The 19,905-nt window shown below is 34.7% G+C and overlaps 1 protein-coding gene across 14 annotated transcripts in view; it reads right to left on the reverse strand.

The window, feature by feature from the left end:
* Positions 1 to 19,905, reverse strand: part of PPHLN1 (periphilin 1) — a 132,241-nt gene that overhangs the window by 102,302 nt on the left and 10,034 nt on the right. For 7 of the 14 annotated variants that reach the window (XM_074325820.1, XM_074325821.1, XM_019748388.2 and 4 more), the window contains 3 exons: positions 17,604 to 17,695; positions 6,189 to 6,353; positions 3,839 to 3,900 (listed from right to left, as the gene is read on the reverse strand). In XM_074325820.1, the coding sequence (XP_074181921.1) occupies positions 3,839 to 3,900; positions 6,189 to 6,353; positions 17,604 to 17,695 (319 nt within the window). Of the gene's footprint in view, positions 1 to 3,838; positions 3,901 to 6,188; positions 6,354 to 13,456; positions 13,667 to 17,603; positions 17,696 to 19,905 lie in introns of those variants that run through there. The other 7 variants (XM_074325824.1, XM_019748391.2, XM_019748389.2 and 4 more) reach the window with 3 other exon arrangements.

Raw genomic sequence — 19,905 nt, forward strand, 5'->3', positions numbered from 1 at the left:
ATGAAGGGTTACAGGGGTTCTTTAATTATTTTTGCAACTTTTCTTTAAATTTTAACATTGTTCCAAATAAATGTTTTAAATGTTCTAATATTTTCTTCCCACAATACAAAGAATTATTGAGTATGCCCTACTAACCAAAACAAAATCATCGATTAGCATGGTTTTCCTAATTATTCAGAACCATATTCTCTTACCCATATACACAACTACTCTCTGCCTGGTTTGCAATGCAGTGATTATTTTTTCTAAAACAACAGCTATTCTATTCACAAAGTCTTATAGGTATAGGTAGGAGCTCTTCAATGAGCCCACCTGACAGAGAGTAACTTATAGCCAGTAAGAGCTATAGCTTCTGTGATAGCATAAAACCTGGGATGTTACTGAAGACATCCACATCCAGACATCAAGAGAAGGTGCACAAAGGTATTGAAGTGGAAGTACTTTCTACTCCTGTGCTGCTTTTTTTTTTCATAAAAATTATCTGTTTTATCTGCTTACTATCTATAATCCATACTAAAATGGTAGGCTTCATGAAAAGTGGGAGTTTCTTATCCCCAAAGGGTAGAAGAGTAACAGACATCTATCAGACACACCATATTTATCACATGAATGAATATATCATATAGAATGAACTTTATATCCTGAAAACAGGGAATATACCTTGTTTTAACGCTATCATATGGTTAAGAAAACTGATCTAATAATGGCCAATGAATTGAAAACAGTAGAATGAGAGTACAGGCAACACTCTCTGATCACAGAATAACTAGAATATACAATGTCAGAATCACTATAAAACTGCTATATATCAGAATCAATGGGCTACAGTTACAGCAATCCTTAAAGGAAATATCAAAGTCTTCTTATACGGGGTGGCTGGTTAACTCAGTTGGTTAGAGCGCGGCGCTCTTAACAAGATTGCTGGTTCCATCCCGACATGGGCCACAGTGAGATGCGCCCTCCACAACTAGACTGAAACAACTACTTGACTTGGAGCTAATGGGTCCTGGAAAAAACGCACTTAAAGTAAATTTTAAAAAGAAAAAAAACACGTTTTCTTATACTAATTAGAAGGAAAGAAAAAATAAAGTGAATATCCAAATTAAAATGTTAGACTTCTTTTAATGGAAACAGAAGTGTTATAGGCTTTTAGAAGGCAAACTGAAAATATCTATAAAAATTTAAAATACATACTATGCCCTTCGACCCAGAAATTCTGCTTTCATAATTGATTCCACAGAAACTGAATAAAGTACTGTTTCATAAAGAATTGATGTATTTGGATTTATTGCAGCACTGTTTTATACTGGAACCAAAGTGAATATTCATCAATAGGTGAACAGTTAAATTATTTAGTATATCCACATCATGAAATATTACTTGGCCATTAAAAAGAATCAAATTAAAGTTAAACCAAATAACTTGGAGGGATTTCCATAAGCCTCTCAATGAGAAAAGCAACTTAAGAGAAAAGTATATATAGCATGATCTCATTAACGACAATCAAATACCATGAATGTTTATGAATACAGAAACATATACCAAGCTGTTAACATGGCTGTGGTGATTAGAGTCATATATATGATTTATATCATTTATGTAACATTATATACATAAAGAGGAAAACATAAAATGCTAATAAAAACAGGGAGAGAGAAAAAAGGTAAAAAGAGAAACTTATCTAAAAAACTGAAAAACAACAGAATTAAAATAAACCTAAGAACTGTTTCTTTGGGGGGAAATATTAACCATTAGCTAATCTAATCAAAAAGCTTTATTTTTATTTTATTTTTATTTTTTTTGGCAGGGGGGCAGTTTTGGTTTTCTTATTTATGTCTTTATTGTACCCAATATTTATTTTGACACACAAGCTTCCAATTTCACATCATATTCTTTTCAAATGAATGACGGCTGTCCCAGCATTATTTATTGATGAGTTCATTCTTTCCCCATTTGATTCGTAATGCTACTATTGCTATATCACAAACTCCTAGACATATCTAGGTTTACTTCTGGACTCCTTATTCCATTTTACTTTCTATATTACTACTTTTTAAGTTTTGATATATGATGTAATGAGTCTTCACATTTTTTTCAAGACTATTTTTGCTATTTAGCCCTTTACTCCTTCATATTAATTTTAGAATCAGCTTACCGACTTCCATGTAAAAAAAAAAAAATCCTGGAATTTAGACTGGAACTATATTAAATTCATACCCAAATGTGAGGAGAAATGATAGCTTTATGATTCTCTCTTCCCAGCCAAGGATGTCACACATATGTTGCTCCTTTTTTTCAGATCTTTTTAAATTTAAATGTCCTTTAGAAATGACTTGTAATTTCATTTATGTAAGTTCATACACTTTTCTTTTTATTCATATTACTCCTTATAGCTTTTATGCTATCATAAATATTTTTTAAATTACATTTTCTAATTTATGCTGCTAATATTTAATTTTATTATATTGAACTTACTCATTTCCTAATAGTTCTAATAGTGTATAGACTCTCTTGGTTTTCTACATAGATAATCGTATCATCTGTAAATAGTTTTGTTACCGTGTGGGCTGAGACCTCCCTAACGTGATGAATAGAAGCACTGAAAGCAGGCATTATTGCTTTGTTCTGATTCCAAAGTCAATGCTTCTAGTTTTACCATTCAGTACGGCATATCCCCATTTACCAGATAAAGGAAATTCTCTTCCATTCTTAAAGTTTTTATAATTACTGTGTTAGTTTTAACACAGTAATTAAACTTTATCACAGTATTTTCAGCATCTATTCTTTCTCCTGCTTCTTTTGGGAGAGGCAGTGCACCATGAGTTCTAAACGTCCCTGTACATCCCTGCCATGTACGTGTAAGCCCAATTGTAAGACCTAACCATCCACTGATACTGAATGGTTTCTGTAGCTGGTCACATACAAATTAAATAGGTCAAGGTCACCACAGTCTAACTACTGTGTGACTGCTGGCTCCCAAGGAAAGAAGGACCGGCTTGCTTCCTGCTTGCTACAAAAGGTACCAAGGTCTTGGCCCTGGGTTCTTCAGCTGCAGTGCACCCCACTGTGTGCATAGCCACTATCTCTGCCCATCACATCACCCTGTGGGCCTTGGGGACAGGAAATCACTACTACCATAATGATGTCCCCGCTGATGGCTGTGCTTCCAGTAATAAATGCCTTCCTCTGATCCACTGAATCCTGTTGTCTACTTTTGGCACCTAGGATAGTCTATGGCAGTTGATTCCTTTCCATTCTCTATGTTGTTGGGGCAATTCTCTGACAGTTCAAATGAGATATTTAAAAAGCTCCTTTTATAACTTCTACCACTACTATAAAGTAATTTTTCAAAACTATCATTCTAGTTCAATCTGTCCATCTTTTTTTCTAACTATTCTATCAGATGTCTCTATAAGTAACCAAAGTTCACAATGATTGAAGTCCTTCGAAAATGTGTTTTCCCAACAGAATTCTACTGATCAGTATAAAGCAACTGAAACAATACCTTATAGTAGGAGAAACTTTGTAATGATGTAAATATTCTGAAAAAAATGCCTTACCTTCCAATTAACATATACCTTATAATACAATTCACTTGATAATATATCAATGTCTCAAATATTTTTAAATATGTATTATAAATTATAAAATGCCAATAGAACAATAGCTATTAGTGCTACTGTTTTATTACAGTCACAAAAAATATACTACTTGTTGCTTTCAAAATTTTAAATCCTAATAAAAAATATTTCATCTGCATGTCTTGAGGTTAGATTTTAACAGGAGATGTCCCAGTGAGTCAAGTAGCAAAGCCGTTACATTATTTTCATCTTTTTACCTGTATTCAGGCTGACGACTTGTAGAATGATCATCTCTTGTCCACTTATAGCTAGATTCGTCCTGTAAAATAAAATAAAAAATACTTAGATATTTGTTTACAATTACTTTGGTCAAGTAGGATATATCTAAGCATACTCCTGGAAACTAGTCTCTAAGGCCAATTTAATACAAGGGCAAAAGTACCATTCTAAATTTCTCGGAGTTTAAAAGGCATAAAATAAAAAAGATACAAATCATCCATTTCAACAACTAATTTAGTAAGCTGAGAACCTATAGAACCACTTATCTCTATGAAAATGCTTTAATATTTCTTTAGTAGGCCCTAACAGCCTTATTGCCAAAGACACATATACTAACATAACAAAAGCTAAGGGCTGTTAAATAACAAAGGCTTGATGTAAATTTAATCAAGCATATATTTTTCGACCTTCATTTTATTTCATATGGCAAGTTCTCTCACCAATTTTCAGATTTAAGCCCAATGAAGAATTCGCTACTTTCCCCCTTTTCTCATTCAAGTTTTTGTTTTTTTCTCACCTTACCTCCCATTAAAAACCCTAACTGGAAACAATATAAGAAACCATCACTTACTGATAAGCTACATTAGAGCAAAATGTAGCACTACATTGAAAATTAATCAAAGAAAGCAAGCAGATTTTGTCCTCTAAGACAGACACATTTGAAAACAGGCATAACAAGGAACCACATAGAATTCACATCCAATTACTTTAAAATTATATGCAGAATAACATGTGACTGACTTAAAATCAAACACTATTCAGCTAAAATAAATACTATCTTCATCTCCCTCTTTAGCATCGCATCCCCTACGCTTTACATAAGTAAAATGTATTCATCATTTTCCTTCAAACATTAAGTATAAACAAGCAAAACAAAAAATTCAACAGCTACTATGTAATGTTTGCTTTATAGACCCAAACTCTATATAGGAATTAGTGTCATGAAAGTCCTAAGGATGCCAAGTGGGCTTTAAAGAGAAAATGGTGTATACAGTATGAACAAACACAATTTGTAACAATAATAGAAAAATTATTGTTAAGGCACTTTTATGCCACAAGGTTTTAGAAAAAAAATCATGTTTGTGAGGATTCAAATACAATCAGTCTAATGAATCCAAAATTCCCTCTCTACATTAAAGGGCCACAGGGTTTTCACCGATAACAACTTTATGCAAAGGTCAAACTATTTCTGAGACTACCTGGAAAAAGAGCTCTGATGGCAAAATCGAATATTTTTAGAATAGGGATAATGCATAATGCTTACTTTTCAACACTGAATCCCTCTTCCTCAAGGAACAGTATGACATTTAAAACTTAAGCAAAATAAAAATTAAATCTATGAGAAGTAAGGAAGCTGTAACACTCCAAACTTTAAAAACAAGCATAAGAAAACACTGAATAGTCTCATTACCACCATAAAATTGTCAGGGTCACCATGATATAATCGTAAGAGAGCTGGACTCCCACACATACCCACCCTCGGTAAATCACCTTAGCTCCCTTTCTTCAAAGATTAAAGTATGAAAACTAATTCCAACAGCTTATGTGAGGTCAAATGTTATGATAAGTAATGCTTGAATATGCACTGTTAATTACAATATTATATAGTAGGGAAAGGGTAAAAGAGAATATGTAGGAAAATGGTCTAGCAGAGGAATGTTGTAAAAATGCAAGCTAGGGCAAAGGAATAGTTTCAATCAAGTTCAATGACAGATTACTGCAACATTAAATACACACTTTTAGATTCTTAAAGATGATCCAGAGGAAAACATATAATAGTAATAGTAATGATAGCAGCTAACATTTTATAAGTGCTTACTATAGGTCAGGCAACGTTTTCAGCACTTTCTAATCTGAGTAAGTAGACTTTAATAACTATAACCAAAGTAAAACTGAGTCTCAACAACCTTAACCCAACCTTGCCTACAGCATTTCATCATGACAAAAATATCAAAATAATTATAAGTGGGCACATCAGTAAGAGATGGTAACCACCTGCTTATCACTTATTAAGTACCAAGGCAATAAATAGATTACCTTTAACTGCTTCAGCAAATCCCTGCCAATTTGGTGGATAAAAAAGCAAGCTAGTTAGAATTAATGTCATTTAGATAGAGCTATCCAGAGTGCTTACCCACTCTGTCCAGCACCCCAGAATTCTTGACTACCAGTTCCCATTTGACAGCTCCAGTAGGTAATTCAACAGAGCCATCGAGCAGGAAGTGTTTATTTAACTGCCTTCATGGCCAGTCACATAAATTTCAAAAATTACATGATTTTTAAACTTATGAAAAAATAACAATTAGTACATGGGGGAAATTTACATACTCCTCTGTGAGGTGGACCACTTCTTCGATCATGAGAAAAACTGCGGCCCTCGTCATATTCTCGGTAAGCAACATGACTGCAATATCTATTGTAGTTTCCTTCACCAGGTCTGTCTAGTAGTGGTGGTTTCTTTGGCACAATATTAACTACTCTATGGCAGCCATCCTAAAACAGACAAAAAGAAATATATAAAAATCACTAATTTCTCTACTTGGTTTTGGAAAGGTTTTTTTTTTTTTTTTTTAAAGCACAGGAGTTCTTATCCTTAATCAAATAGAGTAAATGTAAAAACAAACAAAAATGCATTCATGAAATAACATGACTGTAACTAATAGTAAGGTCTTCATATGGATTAAAGGAAATAAAATTGTTCAATGAAGAAAGCAAGGTGTTTAATAAAATAACATGCAGCAATGCAGAAAACTAATCATACGTAAAAGAAAAAATACAATATTATTGTTTTAATAAAAAATAAACTACAGAAAGAGTGTTACAGTAGCTCTAATCTCTAATTGCCTAGGAATTTTAGAAATAAAATCATTTAAGATAGCACACATCTTTGGTCTACTATTGAAGTATACTGTCCAGAAGAAATACAAGATTTTTACACATAAGCAACAGCAAATAGGGAGGTAATACTGAGGTGGGAAGATTATGAGGAAACATTTTGCTATTTCTCCACAGCAATGGATAGAGGTGAGTCTGACTTCATAGGTTTGGAAGCAAAATAAAACCAATATAAAATTTGAACAGATTTTCAAAGTATTATGTTAATATTTTAAAATTTTAGCAACTGAATGGATTATTTGTAGGGGTTGGGAAATTAGACAAAAGGAAAACCACACTGTGAAGTAACTGAACAAAAATATTATCAACAGTAAGAACTAGAGAGATACAGAGCACATATCTGTAAATAATCTGGTCTTTAGAACTCGTGCTTTCTATCAATATAGATAAGATATACGTGAAAGAAACTGGCAAGCTATCAAGGTATAAGACATGATCAATATGAGCTAACCAACACGGCAAAATAAAAAACCAAAACATAAAGCCTAACAGTCAAAGCTGGATACTTTACCATACTAAGCCTCAGTTTCAATATCTGAGAAATGAGATTAATACTAACACCTACCTCATGGGGCTGTTGTGAGGGCTAAACAAAAAAGATTGTAAAGCATTTAGCACAGTAGCATAAACTAAATGCTCAAAAAAATGTTTGCTATTTTGATTACTACTTTGTAAGTCTAAGTGAAACACTAAATTCCTCAAAGTGTCTATTTCCTTAAATTACTTCTTAGCATTAATAACTACAACTATTCAGTTAATAAATTATTACATCTTATTAAAACTTCCCAATAGGTAGGAAATCTGTCAATGTGCTGGGGAAAAAAATATTAATATTTCATATTTACTTAATAGCTGAAATGATATACTTAATTATTTTCCATGGGGATTAAGGTGGTTTCCTTCTTTAATATGCTAGATATTAAACTGTAAGATATATGTTATGTTTATATAAAATATAGTACACAAATGAATTCATTAACTCTTCTAAACACTATCTTTCACATAGACTTCAATTATATTTAAGCAAATAGAGCATCTTAAAAAATTGGCATTAAGCCAAAATTGGCAACCTCACAATTTATAGCATTTTCTAATTCAAAATTTGTTACTCAAAAACTTTAATTAAAAATTTTTTATAGAAGTAGAATCACTGTTTTCTCCAATTCCAAGAAAATTCCATTCCACAATATCCTTGTTTGTCTGTACATGCTTATTTGAAGGGATGGTAGAGTGAGTGTGCTGTCTAAACACTACTATGAATAAAAGGAGAGCTTCTTACTTTACCAAGCGGGCTGTTCCTTTGTTCAACTCCCCGTTACTAGAAAGTTATTTCAGGATTTAAAAACGTATATGGTAAAACTTTCAATGAACTAAAACTCAAATCACATTTAGTTATGTATTTAACAAATTATTTTTACCAAATAATAAATTAAAAAAAACAAAAACCCCTAATGACAGCTCTTGTGTAGAAATAAGTGTTCAAGCATAAGTACATATACCATTTCTGCTCTGTAAGCATCTAATCTTAAGGAAGACTCACTGGCTATCTGAAAAGATTTAAGCAAGCAAAGATGACTATAGGAGATGTGACAAAGCAAGATTGTATTTTCAGAGACAGTTCATGTGTTATCCAGATATACCATTCATGGATTTCTTTTTCTTTCCAATAAAATCCATGATGAGAGGCAAAGATTTTAGAATTTCTCTTCCAAAAGCTTATAGTATTGAGAAAGTTCAAACAATATTTTTTCAAACAGTAACAATGCCAGACCTGAATGGAAATTCAATCACTGTTTGAAATTCTTGTACAAATCTTACACTGAGCTATAAACATGTTAACGAAACTACACAAGGCTTCAGGTATTGATATGTTTGGAACCTCCTTTTAAAAAATATCTTAGAAAAACAATGGCACCATTACATACAAACCAGAAATTAAAATTATAACTTATAAAGTACATCTCAAAAGGTTTCTAAGGATAACAGGATCGTTTGCAATTAACTAGAAAAAGAACTCAATGGAATTAAAACGTCGATTATGGAAAATGCGGGCATTTCAAATCTTAAATTTGAACATAAAATCTCAATTTACCTCCATGAAATCAATTTTCATTGCTTTTTTTCATTATGAAAAGATCTACAATATCACCATTAATTTAAAAGATCACAGTAGATTAAGTTAATACAATTGATGCATATTTATGCCATTATCAATTTTCTGTGTGTTACTAGAATTTCAGAAAATATGCATAGAATCTATCAGATTTGCCCCTCCAAAGTTAGTATTAATGGTATGATCAGTCGGCTCAAAAGTAAAACTTATACGTAGCTCATTAAAAACACAATTAAAAAGCCTATTTTACTTAATGATTTATCTACTCAGACAGGATGTAGAAGGCAAAAATTTGCATATAAACTTAAATATTTTTGAAGTTATACTTGTCTGAAATTTACACTTTCGTATTTGTCATCATCTTAGGGGCGAGGCAATTACTACCACAAGGTCTTCTGAATTTCTGAAATAAGGATTGTTCAGTCTGCTTATGCTAATGAAAATCTGATCAGATTAAGATAAATATCAAATTAGCTTGGCAATTTTGAAATCTGAAATGGTGATTGTTGTTACAAAATAAGCAATTATTTTTTAATTTACTATAAATTCCAAATTAACATAACTACCTGTTATGAGAAATGCTTTCATTTTAGTAACTTAAAGCACCAAGTTTGATGGTTTTGTTTGATTATATACCTAAATCTATGTCAAAATTTCCATACTAATGTTTATTCTCATTATTAGGATGGGTAAAAATTATGAGGATTACTGTTTCTTTCAAATCATTTATTTTTCAATGTCATTAAAATATACTTTGCACTCAACACAAAAACATTTTCTTTAAAATAAAACTTTAGGGCCAGCCCGGTGGCTCAGGCAGTTGGAGCTCCATGCTCCTAACTCCGAAGGCTGCCAGTTCGATTCCCACATGGGCCAGTGGGCTCTCAACAAGGTTGTCAGTTCAACTCCTTGAGTCCCGCAAGGGATGGTGGGCTCCGCCCCCTGCAACTAAAATTGAACACAGCACCTTGAGCTGAGCTGCCGCTGAGCTCCTGGATGGCTCAGTTGATTGGAGCTCAGGCTCTCAACCACAAGGTTGCCAGTTCGATTCCTCCATTCCCGTGTGCCCCCTTGCAACTAGCAACGAAAACGGCAACTGGACCTGGAACTGAGCTGCGCCCTCCACAACTAAGATTGAAAGGACAACAACTTGAAGCTGAACGGCACCCTCCACAACTAAGATTGAAGGGACAACAACTTGACTTGGGGAAAAAAAAAAAAGTCCTGGAAATACACACTTTTTCCCCAATAAATTCCTATTGCCCTTCCAATAAAATCTTAAATACATAAATAAATAAATAAATAAATAAATAAATAAATAAATAAATAAATAAAAGTTTAATACATAAGCACCCCGCCTTAAGTATTCTTAGCTTTTAGAGACACATACTGACATATTTACTTGCATCAGAAATATGGTATCTTGGATTTACTTCAAAATAATCTGAGGGGGAGGGAAATTGTGAAGGCATAGACAAAACAAGATTGACTATGAGTTCACAATTGCCACTTGAATGATTTGCCCATGGGGAGTTCATTATATCATTTTGTCTACTTTCATATGCTTAATTTTTGCCCTTATGAAGTCAAAAACAACTAAAACACACTAAACTACCAACAAAGTAACTAAGTATGATGGCACATGTAGTCAATGTCATTCTTTCCTAACACAACAACTTAGAGTACACATGCAAGCCTCATGGGCAGAACCTTGTTGGTCTTATTCACTGCTCTATCCCCATCACCTGAACAGCACTTGGCACACAGTAAGCACAGCATACATAATACATACATATTCTACGTGGATATTGCAATTTTATATCACTTTTGGCATCACATGCTTCTTACTAGAAAAGTACCAAACAAACCATACCTGACTAAAAATTCCTATTACATAAGCTGGTAACTTTGGCTTTCATAAACTTGAGTTTCTTCGCTCTGATCTCTCACATAAAGGACAGATGGGAGGATAAATAAATGATAAAGCTAGTTCAGTAAAATGTTAATAGTTAAATCTAAGTGGTGAATATTTGGATATAAAATATATCACTATAAAATTCTTTCAATTTTGCTGCATGTTTGAAAACTTCCATAATAAAATATTGGTTAAAGTTGTACTTACATAACTTAAAAGTGATTATATAAAACAATAATAAAAATGTGAGGCATAAAGAGAATAGGGGGCCGGCCCGGTGGCTCAGGCGGTTAGAGCTCCGTGCTCCTAACTCCGAAGGCTGCCGGTTCGATTCCCACATGGGCCAGTGGGCTCTCAACCACAAGGTTGCCAGTTCAATTACTCGAGTCCCGCAAGGGATGGTGGGCTCTGCCCCCTGCAAGTAAGATTGAACACAGCACCTTGAGCTGAGCTGCCTCCCGGATGGCTCAGTTGTTGGTTGGAGCGCGGGCTCTCAACCACAAGGTTGCCAGTTCAATTCCTCGACTCCCGCAAGGGATGGTGGGCAGCGCCCTCTGCAACTAAAGATTGAACATGGCACCTTGAGCTGAGCTGCCGCTGAGCTCCCGGATGGCTCAGTTGGTTGGAGCACATCCTCTCAACCAAAATGTTGCTGGTTCGACTCCCGCAAGGGATGGTGGGCTGTGCCCCCTGCAACTAGCAACGGCAACTGGACCTGGAGCTGAGCTGTGCCCTCCACAACTAAGACTGCAAGAACAACAACTTGAAGCTGAACAGAACCCTCCACAACTAAGATTGAAAGGACAACAATTTGACCATTGTTCCCCAATAAAATCCTGTTCCCCTTCCCCAATAAAATCTTTAAAAAAAAAAAAAAGAGAATAGGAATTAAGATATGCATGGGAACATTTAAAATACGTGTTTCATGAAATAAGAGTGGGAAGAAAAGGAATGTTTCCACATACTGTATTTTAAACAGTAGTATACAAGATATGTATATAATTGAATTGCTAAATGAAGTAGATTTGACTATTTCAATTTGAATGAAAGAAAGATTTCTGGATTACATTTTGGGTACATTTATATTTGAAAATATATGGAACAGGTATGTTTCATATATTCTCTACACAGCCTCAGAAATTAACAAAATCATGTTCTGAATTCACTGAAGAATTTAGTTTTGATTGGCTAAACTCTCTAGGAGAGAGAAAAAAACCAATGACAAGAATTGTAGAAACATTCAAATAACTCAAGAAAATACTGTTAATATAACTACTTTGTTATAAAGCCTAATTATGTAACTCTAAATTAACTGAATGTGATAGAAAAAAAATAAACTGTTGTTGACATCACTACCCTCAATCTGTACAATTCCCATGGCTATTAGAAAATTTTTGACTTAACATGTGTTTGTTAAAGGAACAAAAAAAGGCAGGTAGAAGCAGATAGGACTCCTTCAGCCCCAATTTTACTACTATGCCTAGGGTATATGCTGCTAAGCGTTTTAATGCTAATTTCCAAACTTTATAACCCCTAAAATTCTGAAACTGAAACTTGTCCTCCATTTTAAAATAAGCAAATGAAAAATGAACATTTTATGTTGCAACTTCATTGAAATGTTCCATAATACCTATCTGTTCTCTATCAAGCTAATAAGATAGACTCCCAAACTGGAAGTTGACTGGTTATCTAAAACCCATTGTCACAAAATTTGATAAAGCCTAAGAAATCAGATAATCAAGCTCGTAGAAATTACCAAAATAGTAGAAAGTATGCCTTCAAAAATAAGGGCCTTACAGACATCTGGAACTTAAACAGAATTTCTGATGACAATTTCCTCCCAATAGAGGAATGTACATGCTTACATTTAGATTCCCTGCAGTGTACCTCTTTGGGCTTTATCTTCTATCTACCCAAGTTTAAAACCAAATAAAAATTTCTGTGAAAGCACCTTACAAAAGTAACTTATTATTGATTCAGAAGTAATTTTTAAAGTGCTGTAAAGTCCTAAAGTAATGATTGGTACATTTGTCAAGTTGTACATGGAGGATAAGCTTTCCAATACTCAAATTTAGGGTGATTTCATATGGGCACCAAAATATATGAATGTTCAACTGCCTTTCCAAGTTCATCAAGACTAGAAGTTCACAAAATAGCCTCTTTTATTAATGAAGTCATACTAATATAGTAGGTATCTCCTCAAGTATCCCCTTCATGTCATACTTTATGTCATATCCAATAGTTCCTCAAATACATTTCTGATATATCAAAATTGGGAATGAATGGGCCAAGGGGAGAAGAAAAAAAGAGAAATGCAGCAAAATCACTTTTCTATTAGAGAACAAAACCCAAACATAAAAAGTAAAATAGAACACTACCTTTTTCTATCCCAGGCACTAATGATAGTGGGTTCTCACTTTTTAAAGAATTAAGTAAGTTATGTATTTAGAAAAATATGACACGCCTTTTCAAAACGTTGAGTTATGACATACACACAAAATAAGTATACAAATCATAAATGTACTTTTGGATACATTTTCACAAGTTAATCACTCTGTAATTACCGCCCCAGTCAAGAAACTGACCATTCCTAGCAAGGCAAAAGGCTTCCTGTGCTCTCTCCCACCACTACCTCTGTCTCCCCAAAGACGGAGCTTTCCTGGCTAGTTTTACCTGTTCTGAAACTTTATATAAAAGAAGACACACAGGGTATACTCTTCTTTCTTTCCGTGTTACGTCTGTGAGGTTCACACGTATTGTTGCATTTGGTAGCGGTTCTTTCATTTCCATTGCTGTATGACTGCACAATTAATTTATCCACTCTGCTGCTGGACATTCAGATTGTTACCATTCTGGAATTCTTATAAACAATGCTGTTTGTCAACATTCTGTGCACGTCAACAGGATAAGCCAACATATGGTAGTTTTTAAAACAACATTAGATGATCTCTGCTTTGAAGCAAATATTTGAAAACTTTCAATAGTTATGTCTTTATTAGAGCCAAAGTCAATTATAACTTTATTGATTTACATTTCTAGTTTTAGTGTCACTTATCAAACTCTTTAACCCAAGGATTCAGTGAGTCTATAAAATCAGATGTGAATATAAAATGACTTTTTCACCGAAATGTAGGCAACAAACACAACAGCAATAGCAGTAGCTTCATCACTAACAGAAACCAGAGATGTTTTTATATCATGTTACTGCTGTTGCAGATATGTATCTTGAAATATCATTTACACTTATCACTTCTTTGAAAACATAGCAATGAAAACCCCACCATGAACTCTTGCTTTTCAATGACCTGCTAAAGAAGTATGTATTACTACATCACAAATTTGGCTTTAAATAGTTTAATAATTATATTCAAATTAGAAGTGGTCTCCTTTAATTCTGTGTATTTTGTTTTATAGTTTTAAAAAAACGCTATTCTGAGAAGAGATCCATAGGCTGCCCCAGACTGCTAAAGAGATCCATGACACAAAAATCTTAAGAACCTATGCCTATCCTTTATTTAACAAAAATGGAAGGTGTAACACAGAAGGCAATGGTATAATTTCCAAGAACCATCAAAAGGATATATTGAGGGGAAGGGGAAGGATTTAAATTACTAACCAAAACAAGGCATAGTTCACCAGGAAAAAAAAAAAAGGGATCTGAGTCTTGAGGAGGTGGGAATGTGGGAATGCACAAGGATTTATAAACTAGGAAAGGCTGACTCCGGGGGACGGAGAGACCAATCTAACGGAATTAGAAGAAAATGGAGACGAATGAACCTGTACAAGGTCTGGGCATGTTCTGTGCTCTCAAAAGGAGAAAAGCTATCTAGGTTCCTGCACCTCTAGGAGAAACTAAGTAGCCAGAGAACTTAAGTGAGAATTCCCTTTAGGCAGTTAGAGACAGTTGAGCACAGCTAGTCTGATTTCAAGGGCCACTGAGTATAAAACATATCTGCTTACTGCTGTTGAAATTATTTTACAAAGGAAAAGAGCCTCTGTTTCACGTGTACACACACAAATATGGTACAGAATGAAAATGGGTTTCTTTAGATTTTACTACAATATCCTCATTCATGAAGGACTTCCATCACCTGTTACCTTTACCTTGTCATCATCAGTGACTTCAGTGTTCAGCCATGAGCTGCATTTCTTAACTCAACATGTAAGAATCACCTGATGTACTTTTAAACAACACTGATGTCCAGATCCTGCCTGCAGATGGTTATGACTTAATTACCTGGGATGGGGCCCTTACGTCAGTATTTAAGAGCTCCCTGGGTGATTTTAACGTACAGCGAGGATCGAGAGCCTCAAATCTAAATCACTGACCCAAAAATCTAGGATTAAAATTTTCTTGATCTCACATTACCTTCATCCACCCTATAGTCTCACCACCATACACTCAACTTCAATCTCCCTGAACTTGGAAATTCTATACTCTAAAATACCAATTGTCTATCTTTCTGTCACATCCAGGTCTTCAAGCTCACTAAGTCTTTCCTGTCCCTCAACCTTCACTTCTTTCAATCCACTTCCCTTCTCACAGCCTTACTCCCCTTCTTAAACAGTCCATATCACATAATGTATTACCTCAATAATTATCTGGGTCAGAACCTTCAATATCCTTATCTCCCTGGGTCCACCACTCATCTTGCAATCTTAAATCAATACTACTGGCTTTCCCCACTCCTAAACTGGGCTACTTAGGTAATACAGCACACAAGGGCCCCTATAGTTTATGGTGCATAGACATACTGGCCCTCAGCAAGTCTTTTCAAACATCCCTGGTCAGGATATGTCTACTCCAGTAGGCACAATGTCTACTCCAAAACTTCAATGCTGGCCTTAAGTGCCCCTCTAGCTCCTCAGCTTTGAATAGATGATCTTGCCATCTCTTAACAGAGAAAAACAAAGGGTATTAGACACGAACTTCTCAAATTCATTCTCACACAAACCATGACCCAACTAGAGATCTGGAGGGCCCCTCTTATTGACATTGATATTACTGATTATTCCCACCTTAAAACAAACTATTCCCCAGCTTGTTTAAACCAGCTCCCTTGCCTAGCAATAGCCTCCTGACAGGGCTCTGTGTGTCCAGTCTTAATAACTCTCTAAGTTTCACTGCAAAATGTTCTATGATATAACATAGCATGCATACATACTGCAGAATGGTGTAATAAAGGGTTTATATCACAACTTTGTCCATTTCATCATGAGTATTTCCTATTGTTGTCTAATACTATATTTCTGCATATAAATCCCTTCCTACATTTTATGGTTTCTAAACATTCTACTGGGTTCTATAAATGTTGTACCGTTCAACAAGAAGTATTATTTTGAAGATTAGGAAACATATATATAACCCCTCACTTATAGTGAACAGTCACTGGTTAAATGTATAATTATAATAAATTACCATTTAAAGTAAGTTATCCCCTCTCTGAATGTACCTTATTTTATAATTTGGAGCCATGTAAATGTGTTCAATTAAAGAAACCTAATTAGAAAAGAAAAAAAAAATGCAATCCCTCAAAACTAAACATGAACTAAAACAAACCCAACTATATATCCAACTGGTGGCATAACCACGCAGAAAATTCTTTTAAATATCTTTGAAAAACAAATTCCTAATGGGATATATCCTTGGACAGGTGAGGTCCTAAAAAAAACATTTTGTTTTCTTAAAGTCATCCTTTTTCCCATCTCTGCATTAGTCCTATGTAGTGTTTATCTATATCACTTGTTCGTTGTTCTAGGTAAACTATAAAACAATTCTATCAAATTGAAAACAATTTTTAAATTGAGATTTTGATTAGAAACACAAAGTCTATAAATTAACCTGAAAATAAGTGACATACAGTAATAATTAAGGCTGCTCATTCTAGAGTGTGGTAGGCATTTCCATTTTTTCCATCTTAAGTCATTTTGGATCAACCACAAACTAAGCTGTAACCGAGGCCAAATGACAACCTTGAAGATAACATCATCCATCTAAATGGGCTGTAGGATTTACTGACAGTATGTAAGTAAAAACCAACTAACATATAAACCAATATTTGTTCCCCTTTGATGGTGTATAATGAATCCATAATATACCCATATACCATGACCACAAGCCCAATCCCCTGGTACTTAGAATGGGCCTGTGCTAAAGTTTAAGATTGACAGCTTCCTGACCTTCTCCAAACCCTCTCTTGGGTCTCTATAAAGGATTCTGGGGAGAGAGTGCATATATTTATTCAATAAACACTGAGCTCCTACTATGTGCCAGGTACTACACATAGCGCTGGGAATAGTGATAAGCAAAACAGCAGCCTCCTTGAGAAAAGAGCTGGTTCCAAGTCCCCAATTCCCAGAGGCATAAGGAAACAAGCAGCAGGACAGCATACCAGAAGCTGCCTACCTGCCCCTGAGCTGCCCCTACTTTACAGTTTCATCTAGCCAGCTTGCAAACGTTTGTAGGAATACAGAAAAACAGGTGACAGCCAATAGTAGAAACAGGTGCTCAAACACTTCTTTGTTAACTGATGGTCTGACATCTATCAAATCTAAAATTTTCTTCACAAATTCAGTATGAACCCTCCATTTTAAAAATATAAACAAGAAATATAAAATATGGATTTTCTACATAAATAAAAGGTTGGCTTTTACTTTCAAACGTTTAAGTTTTAAAAGATAATCTCAATCTAGCTATATTTCAACCTAGAGTGGTAAACTTCGGGCACTTGTGGATTTTGTGATGAGGTGTGGCCTTGGTGGACCCCACTCCCCTAGACTCCAGGTTTTGGGACATTCTGCACATGGAGAAGCGACTCACACTGGGGTGACTTCGCGGAGGTCCCCGTTCTCTCGGAAGCCTTTCATAGTCATATCGTCCCTCAGACCACATCTCATCTCTTCTGTAAGCCACTACAGAATAAAAAAGAAACCAGAGAATTACAATTTTTTTAGTTATTAGGAAGTAACAGAGAAGATAAGGAAGGAGTAAATGATTACTTTCCAACAAAAATATTTTCCAGATACTTAAGGAAAAAATAATGTAAGTGACTAAGGGTAATAAAGAATGATTAAGGCAATTCTTCTTCCAAATAATGCTGATATTTTCTTTAAAAAAATATACTAGAAAGCCCCACCTTCTTTTCCAAGGCTATCTAAAGCTTCAAAGAGCTTATTCCTATCAATTGTGGAGAAAGACCCATAAGACCATAAATATTTCTTCATTCTCACGTAGTAAAATCTAGAAAACATTCATTTTTTTTATTAGTTTCAGGTGTACAAAACGATGTAACAGACATTTATACCCCTCACAAAGTGATAATCCCCTCCCCCCAATCTACTACCCCTCTGACATCATGTATAGCTGTTACAGTTCCACTGACTCTATTCCTTATGCTGTACTCCACATCCTGTGACTATATATAGCTATACATATATATATACATAATTCTTTTTATGTATTTTATATATACTTTATATATAAACTTATAGTTGACATTCGTTATTATTCAGCTTCAGGCTCAGGTGTACACTGCAGTGGTCAGGTACCTACACCGTCCATGAAGTGGTCTCCCTAATAAGACAAGTGTCCATCGGATACCCTACAAAATCTTTACAATGTTATTGATTATATTCCCCAAACTATATTTCATATCCCCAAGGCAGTCTGGTGGATACCAATCTGTGCTTTCTAATCCCCTCACCTTCTCATTCATCCCTACCCCCTCCCATCTAGCAACCCTCAGTTTTATTCTCCTTATCTCTGAGACTGTTTCTGATTAGTTTGTTCATTTATTCTATTCTACAAAAGATTCATTTTAATGAATAGCTTAAAAGGCTGATCAGCAAAGCTACTCCTACTTTCTGGGGGATGGTTTGGATAACATTCATTTTTTTCCTTTTCTTAGAGCTTACATCTTTTGTCCATATGTTCAACAGGGATTTTAACTGAAAAAGTGTTAAATAAACAATCCTGTAAAAACACACTCAACAAACCCTGAAACAAACCACTCTTGATTTTGTTTTTATTGCTATAAATATACTTTTAAGATAAAGGCACCCTCATAAAATTTGAAATTAAAATAATAGTTCTGTCAGCATTTTTCAAATCTGGGATGCAGAGAGGCTTCCTACTTCGAGAGTTGACACATTCTGGGTAGAGACTAATGTAATGCATTAGAGTCCAGCTGAAATGGAATCTGTGAACAGGCAGAAGACAAGGTAAGCAAGGCAAACAAGAGAGAAGACGAGAACAGTTTGCAGGGAACAGCCCAGAAGGCATTTATATGAAATGGTAAGGGGGATCGAATATATGGTGATGGAAGGAGAACTGACTCTGGGTGGTGAACACACAATGGGATTTATAGATGATGTAATACAGAATTGTACACCTGAAATCTATGTAACTTTACTAACAATTGTCACCTCAATAAATAAAAAAAATGGTGAGAGAGTAGATCAGGGGTGGCAAACTGTTTTGTAAAGGACCAGAGAAATGTTTTCAGGCTTGCAGGTCACAGGTCTCTGTCACAACTACTCAACCCTGCTGTTATAATATGAAAGCAGCAATAGGCAACGTATACAAATGTATGGTGTGTCATGTTCTAATAAAATTTTGTTTACAAAAACAGGCAGATGGCCCACAGCTTGACAACTCCTAGGGTAGATGACAAATGGTTGACAGGGCAGAACCAGGAGACAGTGAAGTAATCATGGAGCAGGTTCTGAGCCAAGCACGGTGAACTATCCTGATATGCAGAAGGATGATCATGAACAAGAGGTGAAAATGGGACAGCTAAGTTAGGACCTTTTCGTACACAGAAAATAGAGCAACAAGTCCGGATGTATGGGCCACAGATCTGTGAAGACGGAAAATATTTCAGAAAATACACGTCAAAAGATTTCTGGTGGCTCTTTCTGATGCAATACTAAGGGGGTAAGGGATAGCCATCCCATTTGGCAATACAGAATTCTAATAGTTTACGTTAATGTGGGCTAATGAAAAAATAAAGGCTGGAAGATAAGAACAGTATTTTTTGACATTATCATAGTAAAAATAATCTTAATTTTCTCTGTAAAAACAAACCTATATTTTCTATTACAGACACAAAAAAATGAATTAA

The sequence above is a fragment of the Rhinolophus sinicus genome, linkage group LG02, assembly GCF_036562045.2.
Source record: "Rhinolophus sinicus isolate RSC01 linkage group LG02, ASM3656204v1, whole genome shotgun sequence".
NCBI classification, from domain to species: Eukaryota; Metazoa; Chordata; class Mammalia; order Chiroptera; family Rhinolophidae; genus Rhinolophus; species Rhinolophus sinicus.